At 54.9% G+C, this 26,197-nt stretch overlaps 1 protein-coding gene across 5 annotated transcripts in view; it reads right to left on the bottom strand.

The window, feature by feature from the left end:
• Nucleotides 1–267: 267 nt before the first annotated feature.
• Nucleotides 268–26,197, bottom strand: part of SNX27 (sorting nexin 27) — a 33,777-nt gene continuing 7,847 nt past the window's right edge. For 2 of the 5 annotated variants that reach the window (XM_075724234.1, XM_075724235.1), the window contains exons 2-11: nucleotides 17,483–17,675; nucleotides 16,106–16,170; nucleotides 15,164–15,268; nucleotides 13,966–14,044; nucleotides 11,716–11,879; nucleotides 10,275–10,364; nucleotides 7,850–7,999; nucleotides 7,237–7,365; nucleotides 6,920–6,979; nucleotides 268–333 (exon numbers count right to left, since the gene is read on the bottom strand). In XM_075724234.1, the coding sequence (XP_075580349.1) occupies nucleotides 286–333; nucleotides 6,920–6,979; nucleotides 7,237–7,365; nucleotides 7,850–7,999; nucleotides 10,275–10,364; nucleotides 11,716–11,879; nucleotides 13,966–14,044; nucleotides 15,164–15,268; nucleotides 16,106–16,170; nucleotides 17,483–17,675 (1,083 nt within the window). In that variant the 3' untranslated portion in view covers nucleotides 268–285. Of the gene's footprint in view, nucleotides 334–4,938; nucleotides 5,002–6,919; nucleotides 6,980–7,236; nucleotides 7,366–7,849; nucleotides 8,000–10,274; nucleotides 10,365–11,715; nucleotides 11,880–13,965; nucleotides 14,045–15,163; nucleotides 15,269–16,105; nucleotides 16,171–17,482; nucleotides 17,676–20,818; nucleotides 21,051–23,954; nucleotides 24,148–24,254; nucleotides 24,380–26,197 lie in introns of those variants that run through there. The other 3 variants (XM_075724233.1, XM_075724231.1, XM_075724232.1) reach the window with 3 other exon arrangements.

Below are 26,197 nucleotides of genomic sequence, written 5' to 3'. Positions count from 1 at the left end.
TAGTTCCAGTTGTAAAAAATAAAAGCACAGTCCATCTTCTGGAACAGGACCCACGTGGAAGGAAGAGACAGGACACCCTCGGGCGGTTTCTCTGCCATCCAACACTTTTCCCCTCTTTCCTTGGCCGAGCCTGCCATTTATCCTAGTTGCTTAATGCCATAAACATGAAGTTCACAAATGGTATTATTATTAATAATATTTAGTTTAAGGGCTTTAATAGAATAACAGAATTTTAAGTGTTAATTGGGGGGGCGGGGGGGGGTTACGTTCTTCCATGACGAGGGGCTAAGTGGCCGCGTCCCTCTGCTGTGACCTGACCATCTGAAAGATATTCTGAAAGAGAAGAGAAAGGACATTAAAAGCACACGGTCGCTCGGGAAGAGCTGCGTTCGACTTCTCCTGCCACGCTACAGCCGCAGCCCTGCGAGCGCAGAAGGGGCCAGGGGGGACCCGGGGGGGGACCCGTGGGGGTCTGCCTGTCCCCAGCCCACGCGCGAGAGCCCGGGGGCGGCTGGGACCGTTCCCATCGCTTGCTGGGTGCTGGGGCTGCAGCGAGGTGCGGGGGGGCCTGGGGAGGGGAGACGCGGGGGCAGAGGCCGCTCCTCGCAGCTTTTGCTGCGTTCAAAGGCTGCAGCGCCAAGCCCAGCGCCTGGTTCGCAGCTCGCTCCTTGGCACAGCTGCGCCGACTGCAAGCGGCTGCCCCGAGCCCCTCTGCGCCGCACCGGTGTGAGGGGCTTGCGGCCAAACCTCATCCCAGATCTCCTGGAGTTCCCCCCGGGGCGATGCCCTGGGAGCGAGGAGCCCTCCCGGTACGGACGCACGTCGCTCCCAGCGACGTCCCCAGCGCTCGCCTCGGGCTCCAACTCCCCGCTGCCGCAGGCCGGCTCGCCGCGAGCACCCGGCCGATAACCAGGGCAGGATCCACCCGGCACGGCCGGCTGCGAGGGCTCCCGCAGCGCGGATGCCTTAACTCAACGGGGCGGCGAGAGCTGGGAAAGCCAGGTCTTACGAGAGCAGATGGGATTTCGACAGCCGTTCCTAGATGGGATTTGCCATCGCCCTGACTGAGCAGCGTTTTGGGAAGGGCGGCTCAGGGGAGCCACCCACCAGGTCAAGCTGAGCTGGGATGATTTTGCTGCCCTCCTTCTCTGGGCTGGCTCTGATCCCGGGACGGGAGAAGATCCCAGAAGGCAAGGGATGGTCGTGCTGCATCCAACCCGCGTGCTCCTGTGTCCTCGGGACCCCATCTCCACTTCAGGACTGCTGAAGTACCCCCTGCCCGTGCAGAAATCCCCACCGTCAGCCCCGCTTCCATCCTCCTACGGGGTTTCGCCCGTGTCACCCTTCGGTATCTCAGCTCTGAGCAGCCCACGACGGTTTAACCAGCCTGCTCTGCCCACCTCGGCATCGCGCCGGAGTGCTGGACGTGCTCCCGGCTGCCCCACCGCATCCTCCGGCTTCCCGACGCTTTCATCCCGGTGCCAGCGGATGCGAGGATGCTGCGGGGATGCTGCGGGGATGCATGGTGCGCAAGGATGCCCATTGCGCTTGGGGAGCGCCCCGAGCCCAGGGTTCAGACGTGCCAGGGACCTGGGGCGGGAGCCTGGGGTCTGCTGCCTGGGAGCCCTCGACCCAGCGCGTTCCCGCTACGCTCCAGCACTAATGAATCCTCCCCGCGCACGCGGGGCTGCAACAGCCAGATGCGAAGGCAAGTAATGCCCCGCAGGAAAGTGGCTCAGCCCGACGGCTGAAGCTCAAGCAGGAGATTAAAGGAGGGCAGGAAGGAGGCCAGGAGCAGCCCTGGGAACTGGACGGATCCCCCCAGGAAGCCCCGTTCTCTCCCGGCTCCGCAAGCATCCCTCCCTCTAGAAAAGGGCCAGAGGCTGCAAATAACCCAAATTACGCTCGCAAGAGTTAACCCACGCTGAGCAGCAGCTCAGCCACCGCAAAAGGAGGACGGAGCCGTTTCCCCGCGTCCCCCCTGCCCCGGCTTGGTCGCGGGGGTCACCGGTGACTGCCCTCTGCCCCACGGCACGCTCTCTGCCCCACGACCTCACCTACAAGGTGCGAGCCACCCCGACGTCCCCAAACGGAACCTGTCACCCGCAGCAAGCCAGCCTCATCCTCCAAGGAGCTGTGCACCCCTCAGCCTCCTCCTAAGGGACACAGCAGGGCCACCGCGTCCCCTCAGGACCCGGGTGCGGAGCAGCGGGGACCATGAGGGTCGAACAAAGAGCTGGGCTTTCATTTCTCAGCAAGATGGCAGATTGGCTAAGCCTCAAACCTGCTCTTCCTGAGCGCACCCGGCGTTATCAGCCAGCATCTGCGGCTTGGGAGGCAACTCAGCAGTCTACAGAGCACTAAATATATCTGTAAGGTATCTGCCAAATTCCATCAATCTTTTTATTTTACGCTGGGGACAGAAAATTACCAAGTGACTGGTCAGAACGCTCCTGATCTGGAATCCATTTTCCCTCCCCTAATGCTGGCGATGGGATCGGCAGGAATAGGCAGCATGCGGGGGGGATGCACCGTGCCCCGAAGCGAGTTTTCGGGCTGGTGAGAGCTGCGGAGGTGATCCACGGAGCAGGCCCTGGGGAGCCGCCGCCCAGGAGCTGCAGCCAAGAGCTTCTCTCATTGTAACAAGTGAAATCGTGCAGACGCGGATAAATTGAATGGGAGAAAAATCTATTTCCCTGGCAGGGAAGTAATGGGATATTTAGTACTGAGGAACAACTGATTTAAGAGGGAAGGAAAAACAATTCCCCTGGTTTCCATTTCCAGATTCCATTATCGTGGCCCCAGGAAGAGACGTCACGGGCTGCGGGGAAGAGGCGACGCTCAGCAAGCATTGCGAGCCGCTCCTTGATGAGCCCTCGAGCAGCGGCCCCGGCAGGAAGCAGAACTGAGCCCAGCACAACCCACAGCCGGTTCCTGAGCCCGCACGAGCCGGGCTGGCACACGAGCCGCGGCCGCTCGGCTCCCATCGCTCCCCGTGGCTCGCTGGGTGCTGGGGCTGCAGTGAGGTGCGGGGCCTGGGGAGGGGAGACGCGGGGGCAGAGGCCGTTCCTCGCAGCTTTTGCTGCGTTCAAAGGCTGCAGCGTGAAACCCAGTGCCCGGTTCGCAGCTCGCTCCTTGGCACGGCTGCGCCGACTGCAATAAATCCTCCCAGGGAGGTCTGCCACCGCCACCTCCTCCTCCTCCCTGGAGGTAAACTGGTCACTTGCTGCTGGGGATAAGCAAGGGACAAGTTTTAAGCAGTCCTTGGGAGCCGGCAGCTCCGGGCACAGCTCTTCCACTGCCCCCAGCTCTCCTGACGCACCCACCAGCTCCCCTGCTCAGCAAGGCCGTTTAATTTCTAGAGCCAGACAATCCTCGGTCCCTTCCTGGGGGCTCGCCCTGAGCGACGAGAAGGGGAGCAGAGCCCCAGCACGGCTGAGGCGAGCTGCGGCTGTTTCCGCAGCGGCATCCCGTTCACCTGCGAGCAGCACGAGCGAATCCCTCTTTGTGGCTCCAGGCTTTGTAGAGAAGACATCAAACACCTGCTTTTACGTTTGAAGGGGCGATACAGGAACACACGCGTGACTGCACACAGAACCTTTGCCTGCGCTTCCTCAGGTACGCCCCATGCAGCACACCCTCGGTGTTTTGGGACTAGAGGGTTTACCCCAGCGTGATCGCGGGGAGCGTTATCGCACAGGATCTGTTTGGCAGAGGAAGTATTACACAGGGCGGGAGGCTCCCACACCCCCGCGTTTCACGGCTCTTTCCTGAACGGGTGACACATCCCACACCGTCTACTACAGCTTTCTGTTCAGTCAGACAGGGGCTCTTGCCCTCTTTGATGTCCAACACTTTCTAGCCAACACAACACAACTCCTACCCGAGACAAGCACCTACCAGTACCGCTGGGGTTAACAACTTTCAGCCTCACTACACACAACCGCGCTTTCTCTCTTACAAGTTAAATAACCTGCAGCTATTTCCGACGCCTGAGCAAAGAAGTAAAAATGTGAAGTGGGAGTACAGCAAAGCGCTGGGTCCACGGTGGCAGAACGGCACGTCTGCATCCCCGTGCAGGATGCTACGAGCCTCCGGCTTGCAGAGAGGCATCTGCAGAGGCTGCAGCTCCTGGCACAGACCACCGCGCCAGGGCATTACAGCGTCAGACGACTCCCTGCAAGCCTTGCCCGTGCCTACGCTATGGCAGAGGTGCTGGGATAAAAGTCTACAAGGGGATATCCTAGAGACAGGCAGGCAACATCCACGGATGCTTCCCGGTACGTCTTGAAGCAATTTAGTGTTTAGCTTTAAATGCTGTCCAGGCTGAATGTGAAAATGGCCAGGCAGAGAGCAGCAGGAGGAGAGAGGTGCATTTAGAAGGTGCTACAACACAAGTGGTTTTGCTCCCCGCTATTAAAGCGGCACTGTGAACGGCATTTGTCAATCCCTAAAGGTCTTTGCTCCACCACTGCAGAACAAAAGAGAAAAACCACGTGCCACTAGCCTGCGGCTTGCAGGATCAAGTCTTTGGTCCTTTAAAAGCAGCGCAGAGCCAAAGCATTTGTCCCCTTTACAACTGCGCCCTTTCCCTCTCCTCCAGGGAGAGGAAGGGAGCCGCGGCTCGGCTCTCAGCCATCAGCTGCAGCGTCATATTCCGGGTCATCCAAAGATTGTCAGAGTCCAGGAGACGGGCAAGTCGGGACCACGTGTTTCTACCATCAGGAAAGAGGCCTTTAAGTGCAAAGCCATCTCTATCCCGTGAAAAGCAGCAGTAGGGAATTTTACGTTGCAGGTTCCCTCCAAGGAGAAGCCACTATGAAAGGACACTACGCTACCAGGAACTGGAGCGGAGAAGCAGGAGAGACACTACATCCGCAGCAGAGCAGCCAGACTGGCTCAGAGAGCACAGATGCTGTTTGTTTTCAGCCCAATTACCTTGCTGCACATATTGTCTTTACTGCAGTTCTTGTTATCCTTGTCTGTTGCTTCCTCCTCCACCTTTACAAGGGAAAAAAATAAAAAAAGGTGTAAATAAAAACGCAGAGCCGGGGGGGACGGGTGGAGACTGAACAGCTGGTGTTGGAGCAGCTGGGAGAGCATCGGGACGGGATCCAGGGTGTTCCACGGACGTCAGGCACAGGGAGCTACAGAGGAGCTGGGATTCGGAGAATAAGCCAGGCAACCCACTCGGGCAGCTTCTACTTCATGAAACAAAATGCGAGCCACAAAGGTTTGTTCCTACGAGGGACAGAGATGTCACCTCCAGCTGAGAGACAAACCCCAGAGCCAAGTGGCTCTGCACATGGTGTCCGGGGAGCGCTGGGTGCTCTACAAAGCCGAAGTGCGTAACCACACGCTACCCAGCCTCTCAGCCTCCCTCCTACAAGGCTGAGGGCTGGGACAAAGTGGGTCCGGGCTCCGGGGGGGCTCCTGACCGCTGCTCCTGCGGTCGTCCACCAGATAAAAGGGCTGATCTGGGACTCCGCAGACTCTGGAGCACAGCCCCGCACGAGGAGGTCTCCTCGCCCCTGCCTGCCTGCAGGTCTCTGGTCGCTCGTGGGAGGTTCAGCTTCCACTCCTCAAGCTAAGGCAAGCCAAGAATCCCATTTTCTTATTTCCTGGAAAAAACTCTTTCAAGTTTATACTCCTCCATCCCGCTGTCACAGCCTCCAGCGAGCACGGCTGCCTTGGTCCAGACCCCGCGCTCTCTGCACGTCTCCAGCACGCCTCCCACGCCCAGCACGGTGCCAACCCTGGATCCCAGCCACGCCGAGGATGAGCACCAACACCCCTGCCGCGGGCCGATGCCCAGCAGGCAGGAAACTTCCAGGTAAGGAAAGAGGGAGGCATCGTTCCCATTTAGGAGCAGGCAGCTGCAGGGCAGATTTTCTTGGATCACCGTTTCAGACTTGCCACATTTAAGCCTTGTTTTCAGTACCCAAATCCATCACCTGGCAGAAACAAGCCAGCAGCGGAAACTGGAGGGCTGATGCCAACAGCACTGATCAGATCAAGGGCAACAAGAGAGGATCCAACCTCCAGCAGTTGCTTATCTCTAATCCCGCAAGGGAGAGCAACATCTCTGGGACAGCAGAGACACGGGACGGCGATTCGGCAGCCGCACACAAGGCGAACCCGGGCCAGAGCACCCCGGGGCCGGCCAAGCAAGCTGACTGCACGCGGCTTTCCTGGCTGCTCTCTGCCTCCTCCCCGCAAGCAAAGCCGATAGGAGCAGTCCCTAGGGAATGGCAGATGTGGGGCAACCCCAAGGAGGAGCAGCAGATGGATGCAAGGTGATAAAATGTCTCCCTCAAGTGGGAGGAGAGGACAGGGGAAGCACAGCAGCGGGGATGAAGGCAGCAGGGCGGGCTGGCTCGTGTGCATCTGCCCGCCCGGGGCTCACAGCAAGGTCTAAGCACGGCTTTGACGGGAGAAGGCTGAGCAGGCACCTCAGGCTGGGATTCAGAAAAAAAAACAACCCCCAAACCTCTCTGTACTTCTCAGCAGCTTTTCACTGGAGGCCCTCACAACCCTTTCTGAATAATTCAGCAACCTGCACAATCTCTCCGGAGGACGGATGTTTTGCCATCTGCATTCGACTGCAGACGCTGGGGAGCAGCCGGTCACAGTCGCAGGGCCTGGCTACTGGTTTCCTGGTCAGCCACACCTGCACGAGGCTTTGCCAGCGCCAGGAGCTCCTTGCTCCAGCTGCAACATGAAACACCCTCCACCTACAGAGCCCAGGCCTTCGAAAGCCAGCCAGTCTACCCCCACGCTCCCCAGAGAGCCGGTATCATTCCTCTAAGCGTCCCATTACTCCCCGTACAAGCTGCTGTTGAGGACCAGGCAGAAACACTGGCCACTAAAAGCCTCCTGTAAAAGGGGAAGCCGTTTCCCTGCAGTTAGGGGTTCTTACCTCCTTCCTCCACTTGAGCTCGCAGAAAACTCGTTCGAAGCACTCGTGCATGTAGTTGAACTGCAAAGAAAAAGGAGGCGTCTCTCAGAGCAGCAGGCAGCCCCAGCCAGCCACCCTGGCTCCCAGCCCGAGCGAGCCTGGCACCGGTTGCTGCCCAGAGCTCCCCGTGCTGCGGGCTCCTCCTGGTGGCCACCGGCCCCTGTGTCTCTTCCCACCCCAAAAACTGGAGCACAGGGTGCTCCTCCAGCTTCTAGAGGGAAAACAAGCAGGCTCTGGGCTTTTCCTCTAGCAGATCTGCAAAGAACAGGGGTACTTACATAGGGGGTGAAGATTTTAACCCATCGGGGTTTCTTCTCTCCTCGTGCGTATTCAAAACAAAACGCCATTCCCTCTTCATCTGTGTCCCACCGCTGCATTTCATCCCATTCAAATGCTATTACCTGGTTCTGAAGGAAGACAAAACCCAGGTGAGGCCAGAGCCCAGCAGACTGCGAGGAAGGGGAGCTTTAAGGCAGATCAGGTGGCAAAAGCGAAGCCACACTAAGGGGGAATGAGAATGCCTCAGACAGCCTTGCTGCAGAGACAGGTATGAGCTGAGGAAGCAGCAGTGGAAACACACGCTAACACCCACAGAGCAGCCAGATAAACCCCTGCGCTCCCAGCCACTGCCAAAATCCCTCTGGAGGCCTCTCAGCAGCGGTCCTGAGCCCCAGAGCTTTGGGGACATGGTGCTGGTGCAAAGCTGAGGTGGAGGCCAGGGGCTGAGCCCAGCTCCCCAGGACCTCACGGCAGAATCATCGACTCACTGAGGTTGGAAAAGACCTTTAAGATCATCAAGTCAATCACCTAACACTACCAAGTCCACCACTAAACCAATTAAGGGTAGTAATAATTAATTTCAACCCCCTGAGGAGGTAAGAAGCCCCTTACCTCCAGCTGGCCCTCCTCTGTGCAGGCATGGAGTTTAAAGTGCTTAATGCTGATGGCTGTGATCACATGTCCCTTCCGCCGAGAGTCACAGGAGCAGTGGGGGAAGATGATCTCGTTGTAACCCTCGCACGTCCGTAACATGTTTAAATACTGCGGAGAGAAAGCCGCAGGTGTTAGCTTGCTGGGATGAAGGGAGGGGGACCCCTGCATCCTCCCGCTTCTCACATCGCCACCGCCTCTCACGCAGCCTAGTGCTAACCACCCCCGTGGAAATCCCTGGCTTTACCCCAGCCCAGGGACACTGGATCCCCTCCAAAGGAAACTAAAAACCCACAGGGAGCAGGGCTGTGCTAGGGGAAGGAAGGAGACCCCTCCAGCTGCTCAATTCCCCTTCCCAAAACGTGGATCCATCCAGGTACAGATGTGCACAGAGCTCCTTGTGGCCTCCAACGCCAAAACCCCTTTCCAGGAGAGCCGGTGCAGCTGGAGTTGCCAATCAGTGTGACTGTGCTCCCTTGGGAAGGGTATGGATCCGAGCAAACAGCCAAGCAGCCCCGGGACCGAAAGCGCCGCTCTCGCTACAGCCACCCTCCTGATCATTACAGGCTGAAGATGAGACCAGGAAAAGAGGCTGCCGGGCAGATGTGGGATTTGGGTTTCTCAGAGTCCTTCGATGCAAATGCTGTAACTCATGAAAAGGTCCAAAGAGGTATTTTGGCTATTTCTTTCTTTCTGAGACAGCCCAGAGACACCGGAGAAGCACTGGGAGCTCAGAGTCACAGCTCGGGACGCGGGAGAAGCCAGGAGTTCCTCCAGGGGCTGGTGCTCCAGAGCCCTGCAGCCTCTCGTTGCATGAGAAAGGTTTACGCAGGGCAGAACTACAACAAAGTCTGAAGTGACTTTTTAACCAAGGAACAAGCTGCATCCAGACTGGAGGAAGGGGCCAAATTCTCAAGCATTGTGCTCCAGGCAGGACCTTTAATAACATGGGGGGAGGTAGAGGATGAAGTACTTTGACTTCATAGGCTCTCTGGGACACAGACGTTGTCTTCTTGACCTTCTGCTGGACCAGGGCCCTACTGCAGCTGGGTGTATGTCTGTGTGTAGATTCAGATCTTTCCTTGGTCATTAGAAAGCCAGCAAGACAAGCAGGAACAAGAGCCATGAGACAACCGACAGGAAGGGTCTATTTACTGATCCTTACCATTAGTTAATAATTAACCTTCTTGGCTTAGCATTTCAGGTGACCCTTCCAGGGTCCACCCCAAGGCAGTCCCCCAGCAGGGACCTCTAAGAACTACCGCAGTCGAACGGGCTTTGAGGAGAGGCCCACCAAGACCAGCCAAGCTGGAGAAGGGTATTCCCAAGGCCATTGCTCTTTGAGAGCAGCCATGCTGGCCACGAGAAGGCAGGCGGGGTGCAGCAAGTCAAGGAAAGGGCAGCCGTCGTTCATTCGGTACCAGCAGCCCGGAGCAACCCAGGAAGTTATTTACAAGTCAGATTCTTCTGCTGTTTTATCTTCAAGCCAAGCTTGCGTCTGGCAGATGAGCTCAGGGCATCCCCTCCACTCCCCCACGTCCAAGCCAGGCAGGCTCATTGAGTCATACCAAGCCCCGAAGCGTTTGCTGGGCAAAGTGATAAGAGGCAGAAAATCCCTGACCAGACAGTGAGCTCTGACAGAGGATTTGCAATCTGGGAAGACTTCTGCCAGACAAAAAAAAAAGAAACTAAGGCACAGAGGGGCTAGCAACTTGCACTGTGAGCAGGCCAGGACCTACCCCTCCCTTGGCCAGCCCAGCAGCACCATCTCAGCGGCAGTCTGAGAAAGGGACCTTTGCCTCTCAATTACTAGGAAGAAACAGCCGTCCCTGAAGGGCTGCAGGTGAAGGATTGCTACACCACACGTTAAGCACCTCACCTTTCAACACTGGCAATAACCCACAAGGTTTTATCGCTGCCTTGTTTGGAGCCGAGTCAATGGGTGATCTTGCCAAGGACAAGCCGCTGTTCAAACGCGCCAGGCACGACGGGCGGTTTTGGTTCGTGCAGCGGTCGACCCTCGGGCACAGCCCAGCCCTGCACCTGGCATTCCTGCGTGTCTGCACGCCCTGCCAATCCCTCCTGTGCTAAGCCCACACCCCTACAGCTCTCCACGGTTATTGCTTTCCAAGAAAGATGTGTTTTTCAAGGCTGTGTGGGTAGCATGGTTTGGGCCGGAAGAGACCTTTGAAGATCATCTAGTCCAACCCCGCTGCCATGGGCATGGACATGTTTCACTACATCAGGTCGCTCAAAGCCCCCTTGAATGCTTCCAGTGGATGTGGGGCATCCACAACTTCTCTGGGCAATCCCTTCCAGTGTCTCCTTTCCAGACACAGCATTGCAGACAGGAAGGAAAGCAAACAGGACAGGCAGGATAACTCACCATGACCATCTTTCTCTGCTCACACAGCTTCTGTAACTGGTAGGACTTCTCCTCTGCTTTGATGTAGCCTTTCTTGACATCATCAACAGCCTAAACAGAAAAAGGGAAAGGAAACCCAGGAGGTCAGACTAGAGGATCTCTTCACTGAGTCACAATGCTTTGCCCTCCCTGGCTGGCCCCGAGGCTGCTCCAAACAGCCACCCAAATTCACAGCCCCAGAAGGTGACCAGTGTACCCAGAGAGGCAGAGGGATGGCCAGGCTCAGAGGGGTTGTTCTTCGCACTCGCTGACTCCTGCCACGAGCCTCTGGCTGCCTTGGGGAGCGTACAGATGCCTAGGCGTCTAGGAGGACTTTGGAAGAACGTGCCCTGGCAAGAGAGGATGGATCTGGAAATGCTGGTACCTGGTATCCTGCTTTTGCCTTCAGCCACAGGCAAGGACAGGCTGGTACAACCCTTCCACTCCAGACACAGCCGTCACCAGCAGAGCAGTGCTGGCTTTTACCCACCATGCTGCTGGAGTGTTGGCATGAAAATGTACTTTTCCTTCAAGACTGGGCAGGTACACGGCCCCTTACTTTCGCTCCTCAGCTGCGCACTCCAGCGAGGACTCCTGCCCCTGTCACAAAGCAGCTTGTAAAAGCACTAGCCAGTAAAGAGCCAGTCTAGGAGATCAAAGAATTTGACAGCTACTATTTTTATTTCAATTTGTACCAGAGGCTGGTACAGGCCCAGTTCAGAGTGTTGGGACACACTGAGCTGGTCATCCTAGACTGGCTTTATACAGGCAACGGGAGAACACGGCTCTTCTTGGACTCACTTCAGCCCAGAGAATCTGCATAAAGTGAAGTCACAGGCAGAAACGTTCCCTTTCCTTGAGATGAACAGGGAGAAGTCTGTTCCCCGGCTGGTCACAGCCATCTTCACTGACAACACACAGAATTGAGGACAACATATCTGACCCAAGGAGAGCAGCCTCCAGGATCCTTTCAGCTCACTCTGGGAAGGCAAATTCCCCGCAGTGAGAGCGGCAGAAGTCCTGCCTCCCGGTCTGATTGCGCCTTGGCCACAAGCTCACCACAGCACTGCCAATTCACCCAACCATGGACTTCTACAGGCTGCCCAGAGAGGTGGTGGAGTCACCATCCCTGGAAGTGTTCAAAAAACGGGCAGACGTGGCACTTTGGGACATGGTTTAGTCTACTCTTAATTGGTTTAGTGTGGACTTGGTAATGTTAGGTTAACGGTTGGACTGGATGATCTTAAAGGTCTTTTCCAACCTAAACGATTCTATGATTCTCAGTTACCCAAGCAAGTCTACCCCTCAGTTTCACACTCCGTTGCCAGTATGCCAAAGGACAGTGGTGTTTGGAGCAGTTCTGGGAGCCAGGCACTTGTGCTGCCTTACCTCCAGTAAAAAATTACAGCTCTCGGGCACCTACCTGATGGAAGAAGTAGGTGACTGCCAGGTCATTGTCATTGAGAAGAACCTCCTCCTCTGTAGTGAAGAGCCATTTTCGGATGGTCAGGCATGTTCCCGGCACCGCCGAGGTGTAGTTCTGCACGTAGAGTTTGTGGGGGAATTCGTTGGGCGCCAGTTTGCGCACTGGAAAATGCACAAGACATCGAGGTAAGCACGCAGCCCCACACAGCATCAGCAGCGTCACCTGTGACCACAGCCTGGCTGCCGTACAAATCAACATCAGCGATGCCCTTTAGCTGAGCCAGCTGGGATCAGGACCCCAGCTCTGCTCCAAGGCCCCTTCTCCTTCTCCCTAACCAAATCCAGCTTTTTTCAATGCCTGCTTCCATAGTGTCGGACCACACTGGTCCTCTAGTGCACAGGCAGGAATCTGCACGAGACTGAACTCCTCTTGGCCGTCGGAGAGCTCCGCGTGGCTCTCAAGCATCAGCACAACGGCCTGACTTCATCCCCTGCTGCGCACAGGGAGGTCCACCCTGCCTAAGCCTTAGGATCACGGTGCCCTGGACCTTATGCGCTGTCCCCACAGCGCGGGGGGACTACAGAAGGCCCCCCCCCCATCCTGGCAGGCTGCCACCAGAGCCCAGACAAAACCTGCTGCATTGCTCAACCAAGCTGGAGCAGCTGGGCCGCCCGTCGAGGCATTTACTGTGTTCAAATCTGCTTTACCCAGCTATGATGGACAAAAAAAGGCGAGTGCCAGTACGTCTCCTCCATCAGGCAGGGATACGGTCACTATCTTACTGCAGATGGAGCTTAGGGTTTCCAGAGAAATTAAATGGAGCGTATCCAGACAGGAATAAATGTGAATGTTCACAGCGAGCGTCCAGAAAGCACTGGCCATAAAGGTTAACTGGAGGTTTTACTTTCCAGCGCAGTTTGAGAAGCGCAGCACTCACAGGAACAAGGAATTAATAGCTCCAGTTAGAGTCTGGCACCATAAAAGCTTCCTGCATGAGACAGCGCCAGCGCGCTGCAGCATCCCATCTCCCAGGAGCAGGTATTCCCGCTCGAGGCTCCCCGCACAGCCCTGCCCGGCTCTGGCAATCTCGAAGCATGTCGACCCTCCAGCCCCGGTCTTCCCTCACTACGTCCGTGCCCTGCTCTGACACACCAGCACCCAGTAACCCTCAAAAAGTGACCACGATCCCAGTGGGCAGAGGCAGTTCTGCGATGCCAACAGTTTTACAGGAGACTGGTGATCTTGGCTGCCCCAGGGTCAGCATCTGAATGCAAACCTAGCCTGTTCTGTGAGATGAGTCATTTTAGGAGGGCTTTAAGTAGCTAAAAATCGCCCCGGCCATTCAGCCAGAATCTTGTGAGCATGAGGAACAGCCCTAGGAATCTCTTCCTAGAAGGCACAGTTTGCTGTAACAACAGGATGAGTTTGAGGCATATAGAGATGACAATCCAGAAATGAAGGTACCCAGCTGGGAATGAGCAATACACTTGGCTTAAAACCCAGCACCAGGAAAAAAATAAAACACAAACCAACCACTACACCCATTTTGTGGTGTGACCACGACATTTTGGCCTCTCTACAGCTTCAGCGAACCCAACGTGAAGCTGGGCGAAAACAGAGATTGCTGCGGCCAGGGATCTGAACAGCAGCCAGACTTCAGCACGTGCTAAGCTGGAAGGATGGCAATTACTTAAGTGCCAAAACGATCACCCAGAACCCCACAGTCAAGCCTCAAATACCATCAGGATTTAACCGCGGAAGGAGAGATGAGAAGCTAAGATGCAGCTTGCAGCACATCCCCTCCAGGACCTGGACACTGACCCACGCCTACATGTGTAGAGACCAAGCGTGCCCTCGATCCACTTCCCCTTCCAGAAAAGGAAAAAATCCATCCCAAGCCGCTGCTGGTGCCCCCCTCTCCAGCGACGGCTGTCTTGCAGTGACGCTGCCCACTTTTTCTAAGCTCGCCAGACCCTTTGAGCTAAAGTAAAATGCGTCTCTCAGTTTAGCAAAAAGCTCGTCTCCTTGAACTGCTTAAGAAAGGAAAAGTCAAGCGACAGCAAAAAAAGCCATCAAACTTTGAGGGCTCCTCATTATCAGAGCCTACTGAGCCTGCCCGTTCCTCCCGGGGGCTGCTGATTTTGCGAGCAGAGATAAGACCTAAATGAGAGTGCCACCGGGCTCTGCTAGCACTGCAGAGCTTTCTCCTCAGTTGCTCGTCAGCACCGAGGGGATTAAAAGACTTACCAAAGGAGTGATTGATCACTTCAAACAAGGCGAAGTAGTTTGCGGTAATACTGTCCATTCCGACTTTCGCAGCCACGGCCTGAAGAGCAACCGAACGGGGAAAACAGGGTGAGCAAACAGGAGCCAGCAGCTGCCTGTCCCCCTCCGGGGCAAGGCTGGCTTCATACAGGTTTACTCCCAAGTATTCCCTAGCCTGAGGCGCTAGTCACCATGGAAAACCCAAATTTTACTCTTCCAGTAAAACCAGATGTTTTCTTAAGCTTACAGTCTCCTGCTTTCACCTTCCTGTAAACTGCTCTAGATTTTAAGTGCCACCGTGGCTGACAATTAGGTCACCTTTTCTTCTGATGCCTCCCACTTCAGTTCCTAATGGAAGAGGCGTGCACACCTCCCCCAGGAGTTTTCTCCAACAACACTTCAGTCCTGCACGCTAGTACCACAGCCAAAACTCACAGACCTCAGCAGAGGCAACGTGAAATTCAACAGGCTGCGTTCCAAACGCGCGAGCGTACTGCGAGTCCCATCTGCAGGGCTCTGCCGTGCAGATCGGCAGACCCTGAGAGCCTGCTCTTTCGCAGCCCTCTGGCTCCCTTGCTCGCAGCAACGCTTTTCATTCCCCTTTCAAAAAGGCTCTCCCCCGCATCATCTTATTCCCTCTAATCCATTCACAGCTTCCACTTTTCCTCCAGCAGTGCTGGTTGAAGTCGGTTGTCCTTAGTTTTCCACTGAAAGCACTGGGCCTCTGGCCACTTGTAAACCTGTAATCTGGCCAGAGGATTCCCCAAAAAGGTCACTACCCTTAACATTCCACTTGCTGTCCTGCCACACAGCCACAGTGAGACTCGTGTGTTGGCTGCCGGCAGCGCTTGGACCCAGCTCCTCCACCGCAGCCACTGCAAGCCGTAATGCACAATCTGTCTAGTGCTTAGAGCCAGCCACCAGCTTTAAGATACTATCAGTGAAAATTAATTCAGCGATGACTCTGTCCTTGCAGCCAAGCCTGCCAGTGAAAACGCTGCTTCAGCTCAGTGTAAGGTTTGAGTTCCCTGGTGTCCCTATCCTCTCTGCTACAGCAAAGCAGCGTCGCTGATGCCCACCTGCACTCGAAGAGGAGCGAGCGGGTGCCCACGGGGTTTTGGTTAATGTCCAAATCGTGTTAATCTTCCAGTCAATGTAAAAAAACCAAAAAGTAGCTCACCTGGTACACCTGGTCTGTAGTGCTGTTCTTTTTGACTCTGACTGTCACTGTTGTTATGTCTGGTAACGCTACTCGGAGCTCCACGTCCGAGACACCGTTGTAATTCTGAAGGAGGGAAGAAGAGAGGACAGAAATCAGCATCACACAAACTGAGCCCCAAGCTCTACGGGCTGTTTACTGCCTCTCACTGGCTAACTAAAATGATTGCTTCTAACAACCAGCTACTCTGCAAGCCTCAAGAATCCCATTCCAGTCCGCACCAGAGAAATTCTGAAAGAAGGAAGATGTGAGCTCTGCTCCGAGACAGGAAGCTGAGCAAACCACTTCACGCCACGATGGGGTAGGATTTTCCATTCACGGGTTTGCCAGTGAAGGGTGTGAGAAAGCTTTGGGACACGCCAACTTAACGCACCATGGAAATGTTGGAGAAAGAGCAACACTTGAAGGGCAAAAAGCAACTCGCTGCTGCTGCCTGCAACTCCAATCTCAGGAGGAGCAAGTCAGACAGACTGGTATGCAGAGTGCCTGCCACCTTTCTGGCTAAAGGCTGACGAATACAAACAGCTCACAAATGCAAAGTCACCTGGGCTGCCGCCGGCACAGAAACCAGCAGGAAAGTCAGCGAGTGCAGTTTTTTGCCGGGCCTCCCCTTGCCAGAGAGCCCCGGGTACGCAATGAGGCCTCGCGGCTGGTTCTGCTCTGCGCGCACCTCCGAGAGCGGCACGAAGCTGCTCTTAGCTGCTGCTATGGAGAAAAGGTTTCCTATGTGCAATGACAGACAGCAAACTGCAGCCTTGATTTTTTGCCATGGTTTTCTATTCAACCAACCGAGGCTTTGGCAGGGAATGTCTTTGCTCTCTGATCCAGTTTTACCAAGCATTTACGGCCTCTGTAACAGGGAAGGGCACGGCAGAGCCGCAGCGCCGTCGCCTATGTGCCTACCTCGTCCGACTCCGACAGGAACTCCTGCATGATGTCGCTCTCCCCAATGACACGTATCGAACACACTGCAGGACAGAGAGCAGAGGTTAGTGGGGTGCCTGGGGAAAGGGGGAGCCCTCCCCTCCCGGGACCGGCCCAAAACCGACATGGAAAGCACAAGTGCCTGTTCTGCGGGCAGCGTGAAACAAGGGTGGTATCTGCAGCCTGGGAAAGTCTTCTCAAAACAAGTGCTTTCTGGGCTGTATCAGGTGTCCCGGCACCAAGACTGATCCAGCCTGAATCCCCCACAATAGCAAGCGACAAGAGGTGTTGAGTAACTCACTGAGATATTCCCCATGGGTGAAATCCAGGCCCCAGGCACACAGCCAACAGGAGGTTTAGACTATACTTAAAAGTGGGCAAGAATTTCATAAATAATACTTTTGCCTCTTAAAAAAAAAAAAAGTTATTCCAGCAGGACTGAAACTATTTGGGAATTTAGGCCAAGTTCAACAAATAATTTGGACCCAAACTGCCTCTAAAATGCAACCAGTCTGCCCCTTCCTCCAGCCAGCTGGTGACCGAGCATGAAGACGAACGAGCTGGGCAGGGCAGGGCTGAGATATCAGCGGGGTGGGGAAAACCTGACCCACATCCATCTTATGGGAAGGGGGGGCTTCTCTGCCAGGTGCTGGGGAAGGAAAGAGGCTGTTAACTCACACAAATTAATTGAGCTGCTTCCAGACAACTCGGAAAATAATACAGCATCATAGGAACGAGGGGTCATTGCTCCCCAAATCCCATCTACAATCTCTTCACTGCAAAATGTGGGGTCAGGTCTTTTATCCGGGCACTCTGACACAGAGATAAGGTTTTGTACCCACTTTCCCACCATCTGAACTCAACCTGAAGGAAACTTCTGCTGCAGGTGTTACAACTCTCATTGAAAAGGACCAAAGCGTTCAGCCATGAGCAAGCTCAGGTTGAGCTGAGCTTCCCTGATGAGAACAGCCTCGAACATGACTTTCTCCCTGCTCCAAAGCTTCCCTCCTCTTCCTCCTCCCTGCGCTCCCTCATCTCCAAGATTATTGGTGAGCAACATGACACTATAAATAAAAGCTCATTATGCGTTGAAAAACTAATTATACAATTTGTCATTGGAAGTGCGCTGCAAGCCAGTAACACGTGAATCATTAAGCCGTGGAAAGTCTGAGCTCCCTCTCAACACTTCAGCTGTAAAATCCAATCCAGCTACAAATGAGCTTCCTTCCCTCACAGGTAAAACAAATACCCATGAAGTTCTGGACCACCCGTGGAAGGATGTACCCTAAGGATTTGTTTCCCCGCTTGTGAGGAAGGCGTCATACGGCTGCCTGGGCTCTCCTCCCAGCTCAGTACCTTTCTCCAGGTACTCCTCCAGCCCTCGCCGCCGGGCGTCCAGCTGCTGCTCCGACAAAGAGAACGGCCACTTCCCTGGGAGACGTGGAAAAGTGAAGTTGGCAAATTCCCGTTTCAGGTTCTGGTGCAGGATGGCAAATTCCCGGTACCGCTTTGAGCAGAGCTGGCGGCCTGCCATGTAAACATTGTAGACCTGCAGGGAGGAGAAGAGGCTGACTGGGGTGAGAAAAGTTTCCCAGATCCAAATTGGCACAGCTCTGCCTTCCTGCACCCACAGGTAGTGCCAGACTAAATTAGGAGGGTTTGAGCTAGAATGAGAAACTGGTATGAATAGTTAAATATGCCACTGCCGATCCCTGGAGCTGGGGAATGTCCCAACTACCACCTCCATCTGACAGCAGCAGGATCACCACGAGTTCAAGGCACCTTTGTACTCCAAGAAGAGAATAAAACCACCCAACCCTTCACGAAAGGCCCTGAGCCCCGATGCAGCCGTCAGGGCGTTCACCCGGATCATCTCCCGCACTAGCTGCACACAGGAGGGGCCCCGAGGTGCACCAAGCCACCACTGGACAGATGCCACAGCAATGCCGTGCTGAGCGCATCAGTTGTTTTTTGGCAACAAGAGCCTCGTTGCCTTCCAGGTGCGCTTGAGGCTATTGCTGAATTTCCAGCTTGTTGCAGAATTGAGCCTCATGTTGCAGCCAAAGCCCCAGAGCTTTGGATTCAGGGTCATGGCTACTTTCCCCGAGACACAGAGAGGTCCCAAATCGAGCAGGAGGCTTGGTTTGTGTTGGGACACAGCCCCTGGCAGCAGTCAGGCACCAACTGTTGGGCAAATCCCAAGGGAGAAGCAGCATTATATATCTTTTAGGAGCACCCCATGTTAACTAGTTTCTTAGCTATGTGTGCGCTCTTCCAGTTTCATTCTGGACACCATTAAGGAAACAGGACTCTGGTCCCAAACAGGGGAAACCCGGAGCAGAGCTACGGTTGCAGGACATTTCTCAGCACTGCGATGCTCTTCAGGGAATTCCCTTCCTGTTCATTAACCAGCCGCCTCCATTTTTAAAGCCAATCTGCTCAGTCTGGCAGGCAAGTTAAACAAGCTCTTATCGAGGCATTGCTAATATGCCCTCAGAGATAAGGAGGTCCCAAACAGCAGCGTTACTTTAATTAGCTTCACACGAGGAAAGGGATGCAGTGGGGAAGAGAGCAGGTTCACGCTTTTTCACGTCGCACAAGGGAAGCGTTTGCAACCGCAACCTTTCCTCTTGAGGAGAGGAGCGTCCCCCGCCACCGTCCTCCCGAAGTCAAAGGGCGAGCAGAGCACAGAGGCGGAGTCTGGCAAGAGGCACGTGCCGAAGATGCACCAAGGGCGGCTGCAGCAGCGTTCAAAAGACTCAAAACCCCGACCTGCTCCCCAGATGAGGGCCCGGAGTGGTCCCAGTCGCTCGCCCTCCACACCTGCGCCCCAGATAGCTGCCTGGCAACCTTCACAAGGGGAAAGTGCTCCAACAAAACCACAGCTTCTTCCTTAAAGAGAAGCATGTGTTCAGCCCTTCCAGCATCACCTCGGGAGGTGTCAGGATGGGGCTAGATCCAAACAGCAGCAGCTGTCGTCAGCCCAGTGAAGAGGCTCCATTTGACCCCCCTGCGCAGAGCTTCTTTAAGAACCTCTGCTTTCTAGGACCCGTTTTCTCCTGCCCCATGCGGCACACCTGATCCGACAGCATCCCGCTGGGGCTGGGACAGCCGGCGCAGGGATAGCACACGCTCCCCGCGAGGCTGGGGATCCGCAAGGACCCCACCTGTCCCCTTCAGAGACACGCACGCCAGCGTGACACGTTGAAGCGACAGGCTTTGCACAGCGGCCTGACTCTTCTGGCGAGCCGAGCGCTCCCGAACCCTCTCCACCCTTCCTCTCACACACACACACACACACACACACTCTTTCTGCAACACTGACGCTGGTTTGTGTCTTCCTTGGGAAAATGCCTCCATCCTCAGCCGGGACAGAAAAAAGCGATGAGCCGGTTTGTCATCTGCCTCCCAGCACTTCGTATTGCAACGCAATCGCGTCCCGAGGGCAACTGCTCCAGCCAAACCTACCTCCCAGTCTGGGAGAGTGAAGGGAGCCAGCGTACGGCACAAATCTTCCAGCCACAAGTCAAAGCAGCAGCGTAATTAAAACACCCGATACTTGCCATCTCATCCCAAGTGTCTCCACCTCATCAGCCACCCCCACTGATGGCCGCACAGTTCTCTGGCTCTGGAAAAATGAAGACAGCACGCAGAGCAGAAGAAAAACATGGTCTGGACACGGGTAGGACTGCGCTCCTAACAATAAGCAGCTATTTGGAGGGGGAAGAATACCACCCTTGTGACACGATCCCGTCTCTACCAGTTGCAGACTGAAACTCGGAGCCAGCTGGGGTCCGGCTGCAGGCTCTGCTGACCCTCGGTGCGGCTCAGACCCGAGGCACGCTCAGAGCGGCGGCCGGCAGTGAGGCACAGGGTGCTGGGGGACGGGCCGATCGAGACAGCGTTCACAGATGCTCGGCTTGCAAACTACACAGCCAGGCAAGGAAGCGGAAGAGCTAAGCAAGGCCAGGCCGACTGAGGAGGTTAAATACACCCCAAGTTGCAAGAAGAAACAGTTCTGCAGATGAGTGTCTTTGCCCAACCCACTTTGAGCCCCTCTCCAAACATTTCCTTACCAGCCACAGCCAGAATCCCTGATGAGCCAGAATCAACCTTAAGCCTCAGAGGATGCACCCATGTCAGGTACTTAGATGACAGATCACGTTATCTAGGAAAATGCCTGCCAGCCTCCCCAATAAATGCAACAGAAGAGGCAGGGAACCCACAGGAAAAAGACTTTTTACAGCTATTTCCCCCGACATTCCCTAAAGGGAAAAGAAATTCAGGAGATGGGAAGCTATGCTTCAAGACATCTGCTCCCTTTGCTTTTTCATCTATCACAGATGTCCTTAACACTTGGTGTAAAACAGCAGATACAAATATGAAAGCTTAAATGAACAAAATAATAACTTCCTACTTAATCTTCGCAAGAGATCAAGCTATTCCAGATACATTAATAAAAAACCTTCCCAGCTCATAGGAAGTAGCTGCAAAGAATAACCAAGCACAGTAAGAGTGAAGATGGGCAAGCCTAAATAAGACAGTGTCAACACCAGTCAATAATAAATTAATGTCCCTCCATCCTGAAGACAGAGAGCGTTGCCACCAATTGTCACCAGCAGCAAGGAGCACGCCAGCTCGGAGCGCAAACGCATCCTATCTCCAGAAAACGCCATCCGAGCCGATACTAACCACAAACTTCTCGCCGTTTTGCTCCACGTGCTTGTACGTGGGGATGGAGATGGGCACAGCCTGTTTTTCTGTGTAGTCGTAGAATGACTGCCCCAAAGAGTCATCACTCGGATCGAGATTATCTGCCTCGTGGGGAGGCACGGACAACACCGTCAGAATTAACTCCTTCTCTCCTGCGCGAATCAGGTCCACCACCTGCTTGTGTGTCGCTCCTTCGACATTCACCCCATTCCTGCGAAAGAGAAAGCAGAAAAGCCATAAGCAAGGCAGAGGTGATGGCAGAGCCTTCAAACCATGCCAGGAGCAGCCCAGAGATCCATCGCGTATCTGCTTCCCTTGAAAAATCCCTCCAGCCTCAACTGCTCTGGTTGCTCCAGTTTCACTCTGGTCTAAACTTTGCTAATCTTTTCTATTGATGGTTTCTCATGTTATTAGCTACTGAATTACGTTTAAAGACTTCAGACACAACTAAAACTTCTTTAAGGCTCAGGCACCCCCTTGAATATTTAAAACAAGTTTTACAGTTTTTACCATTTCCCAATGGTACAACACGGCATGTTTGTACCCAGAAAGCGAGCCTCTTCCCCTCAGCTAAAGGCAAATGCAAGGAGACCACAGAATTGGGGAAGAAAACACTGAATGCCTAACACATCCTACTCTGCTAGGGCAAAGCCCATCCCCTGATCCTCTACAGCTCCAAAACACGATTTGAAGCTTTCAGGTGAACAAGAATGAGAGCGCAGGCAAGGAGGCTCAGAGAGCAGCGGTAAGTGATTTCAGAAGCTGCTGCTCCCATCCACCAGACACGGCACCCACGAGCACGCCTGCTTCGGTGCAACACAAAGGAGATGCACGTTCGCTTCAGTTACTTCCAGGCAAACTGCTCTGCCTTGCCCCAAACAGCCCAGGAGCACTGCTACAGTGAGTGACAGGTTTCTGCTTCCTAAATTGCTCCAACCCGATCGCAAGAGCTCATCACAATTATGCCCCAAGCCCTCCAGGAGCCCCACGAAAGCTCTGAAGACCCAAGACATACCCAAGCCACCTCTAAAGCATTCCTGACGTTCCTGCTCTCCCTGTGAGCTCAGTTAACCATCATTTGGGTCTCGCTTTGCCCAAAAGATACGGACCGTACCTTGGCCAGCCTGGAAAGATGCTGGACCTGTGACTTGACTTCAAAGCAAAGAGAGCTGTTAGGTTCTCTTCCAAATCTGGAAAAGGACAAGCCTGGTTTTCCTCCTGATAAGAGCTAGATTTAGTAGCGAGCCTCCATAAACTCGCAGTCATCACAAGTGTCTCTGTGAAGAGTGTGGTATCAGAAACATTCCCTGTGTAAACAGGAACAGGCAGAGCTTCTCCCGCTGCATCCCCACCAGTCAGCCTGGCCGCACTCTCACAAGGCTGGCAGAGAGCCCGTCGAGCGTCGGAGACGACAGGTCCCTTTCACCCCTGCTCTCCGAGCAGCTGCTTGGGCTGAGCCTGGAACAAACCAGCCAAGGAGTTCCTCACCGCTGCTGAAGCAACACTGGCAACCACACCACAACCCCAATTTGCCTTCGCTCGCACCCAGGAATTTCTCCACCAGAAAGCCCAGCGCTGCCCTTACTCTGTGCTGCTGACTCTGGCCACTACCCGTGCTTCAGAGGCACGCAAGAGGAAAGCAGCCTGCACTGTCCCAGCCACGAATCCTGACCATGCAGGGAGAGAAAGGGCTCTCAAATACCCCCTCTGGCAATCGGCTACTCCTTCCCGGAGCCTGGGAACAGACCGTCATCACCTCACCGCTGAAGACGTAGTGCTGGTCACAGAACCATCCCAGCTTGCCTTAAATCAAGCACGGGATTTAGCTTTCAATCCCCAGCTCTCAAATGAAAGAGAACAGCTCTCACTGCCTCACATCGATCATTTTTTATCGAACTTTTACTTAGAAGAATTGCCCTGGAAAGATCCGATCTCGACTTACAAATCTGGGTGATGGATCCCAGGCTCTGAACCAAGTCTAAAAAAGCCCCCAAGCAGTGCTTGTGAGCCAGAGACGGCGCTTGCACTTTGCCAGGAGTTGGACAAGAAAGCTTCCCCCAGCTCAGACACTACCCGTGGTTATCTTACAGCTCCCGCACCATTTCAGGGAAGGGATAACGGAGCAGCCCTCGGATGCAGCCCCTGGGCGCGACAGGAGTGCTCAAAGAGCTGTACACAGCTTTTACAGCAATGAGGCCGTTAAGGTCAGGAAGAGGGAAAATCCCCTCCTCACCGGCCAGCTCTTCCACAGGGCAGAGGGAAAATCCCCTCCTCACCGGTCAGCTCTTCCACAGGGCAGAGGGAAAATCCCCTCCTCACCGGTCAGCTCTTCCACAGGGCAGAGGCGTGGCCTCCAAAGCAGCAAATTCAGTCGCCCTCTTCGTTACAGAGTCGAGCCGGTTGCCACCAACATCGTCGCATTAAAGTGACATTCGCTTTGTTGCACCTGACCGATGCTCACGCGCTGCTCGCTTATCCCAGATCCCTTCCACTCGCCTAGAATTAAACCCCGTCCGCGAAGTCCTACAGCGCCGCTGCCCAAGTCTGATTTTTGGCGGATGGGGATGAAAAGCCAGAGACTCCAGCTGCGTGGAGAAGGCTGCTGCCCGCAGCAGGAGGGACGGCAGGCCATGACGACTCTCCTCCATGCGTCCCAGTCCTGCCCTGAGGAGAGAAGGACGAAGGCAGGGGAGTTCAGTCACTGTCCCACCCTCGACCTCAAGCCCATCGCCAGCCAGCGACAGGCAGAGCCCCCCCAGCTGGCAGCAGGGGCTTTTGGGTGAGCCAGGCTGCAGGACTCGCTGTTCAGTCCACAAAAGTCAAGGCTGGTTTGTAGTTACTCAGCCCCAGCCAGGCTGGAAGTAGGCTCTCAGCTTAACTTCCCATCAGCAAAGACCTCAGACACCGTGCTTTTCCTTCTGCCAGCAGACCGAGAACAAACACGCTGCCAGCTTCCTCCTCTTCCTCTCCCACACCCTCCTGGTGACTTCTGCTGCCATCCACTTCCTCCCCGAGCCGACACCAAACCCTGGGAGGCAGCGAGGACAGGACCCGGGACTCCCAACAATAAGACTGCAATGCATCATTTCATTCACAAAAAACGGGTAACACCCACTGCCGGCTCTCCATCGCTCCCAGCAGGCGTCTTTCTAAGATCAGATGCTGCTTTCATAGGAGCCCGGCTCGCCCCTCCACTGTGCCGAGCAGCAGGAAGAAGCAGTCAGCACCACAGGCGCGTGGGGCCGGAGGACTCGCACCTTTGCAATAAAGTCGCCATAGCAACTCAGGCTGGAATCATCATTGACGAACTGACGAAGAAAGGGAACGGTAAATCATACGACACAGGCAAATCGGGAGCAGCTGGCAAGGCGAGAGGAGCACAGCTGAATGACGCGCTGTTTACATGGCCACGAACCTGTGGGATCCAAGAGCCAAATGCGCTTTTCCCAAGACAACAGGACACTGAGGTACTTTGCTCCTCAAGCTTCTGCCTCCATTTGGAGTTGGAAAAAAGCTCCAGGCGTTACCTTTACCCTTCCAGGGGATACGCACGGTCCCAGGAAAGGGCTGCTGAGCTGACCGCAGGGCTGGGTCCCTTCATACCTTACAGAAAAGATGTCCAGATACAACAGCGGCAGATAACGACCAGATCCTTCCCTCCACGAAGGAGGTACCGCAGACGTCACACCGTTCTCTTCTGTGTGGAACGGGAAATAGAAGAGAGCTCTGCTCATGGTGGAGCAAACCGCTGCAGGGTGGAGACCACGGCCAGGCACGTGCAGCCCCCGGCCAGGTCTGCCAGACTTCAGCAGCAATCCGAGCAACTTCCACTGACAAAACTTCTCTCAGCTGTCCACCACCAAACACGGATGTGGTTAAACCAGGAGCGTGAGGTTCTGTCACCTTCTGCTGCAGGACAGTGGGCGAGTCTCCTTCCCTCAGTGCCTGGCTTCCTCTTTACCTCGCCGGGGAAGCGAGCTGCCTTGCAGGAAGGTTACCGCAGGAAAAGCTCTGAAGTTGGTGGGCAGAAGCGATGCTGGAGCTGTTCGGTTCACTGTGGGACAGGGCAATGAGGAGTCTTCTCACACCGTCCCTCTGGCAGGAGCATCCCCACCCAAAGAGGGCTGCAAAGGGGCTCCCAAATGCTCTCACCATCCCCGCAGGGAGCTGGGAAGAAGCTGTTTTCCTCCTGGTGCTGGTTAAGGTCAGTCTAGCTCGATACTCACCATGACTAAGGGCTCACGTTGGCTGAGCTGAAGACAACATAACCCCAAAGCACTCGTCACCACGTTTCTGTTGGCAATTGTCTCCCCACGGCAGAGGGAACACACGCCCGTGCCGCAGTCCACAGTCCAGCACGCTGGCAAAGACGCCTGCCAAGGCAGGCCCGGGCTGAGGCTCCGGACTGTGACCTGAGGCGGTGGCATGCTTTGCTGCCCGCTGACACCGCTGCAAGGGCAGAAACCCTGGCACGCGTGGGGCAAGATCAGGCGCTGCCAGCCTCGGCACTCGCCCGTCGGGGCTTGCCTGGTGCTACGGGGGAAGCCAAGCTCCGGGAATTACAGCTTAACAAAAGATCTCCAGCCTGTGGTTCGGCAAGCTCCCGCCACAAAAAAAATACACGCTGGGGGGCAGAGCAGACGGGTGTTCATTCACCGTAATGAATTTAAAAGCCTCTTTGGGACTGAATTTCCAAAGCACGAGGCCAAAGATGGTGAGCAGTTGGCTGCAGGCTGGCACGGTCCCCGAGCTGGAAAGAAGATGAGCTGCTGAAGCACCCCACTCGCTCCCCCAAACCTGCTCCCTCTGCCAGCACGGTGCAGAAAACGTCCCACTCACCAGCCACATCTGAACCTGGGAACACCCATCGGCAAGTGTTCTCAGCAAGAACAGGAACTGCTGGCAAACACTGGGAGACCCTGAGGACGAAGCATGCATTCAACAAAGCAAAATTCCCCACCATGCCGATGCTAACGAGCAAGATCCCCATGACACAGAGAAGAACATTTCACTTCTCCCATTCGTACACCAAATGACTCATTTTCTGCAAAGACTTCTTAAAATTTCCCAACTATCTGTCTGTCAAGAGATGACAGGGAAATTTACCGCAAGAAAGTCTGTAATAAGCTTCCTGGAGATTAAGACCATAGCCTGCCTTTGTGCTTTATTCAGGCAAAGTACTGACCAAACCAACAAACTATCCAAGGGAAAACACCCCAGAAACTACTCAAGTCATCTTTCAGGCTTTGCTTTTTAGCAGGTGGCACCTTCAGCCGTCCCACACTATCAGCAGGGCCACCACAGCCAAGCAGGAGTCGGAGCCCAGTTCTGCAGCCAAGGCAAGACCAGCAAAACCTG

Source organism: Pelecanus crispus, chromosome 22, assembly GCF_030463565.1.
Source record: "Pelecanus crispus isolate bPelCri1 chromosome 22, bPelCri1.pri, whole genome shotgun sequence".
NCBI classification, from domain to species: domain Eukaryota; kingdom Metazoa; phylum Chordata; class Aves; order Pelecaniformes; family Pelecanidae; genus Pelecanus; species Pelecanus crispus.
The sequence above is the reverse complement of the archived record's forward strand: the minus strand, read 5'-3'. Positions and strand labels throughout refer to the sequence as shown.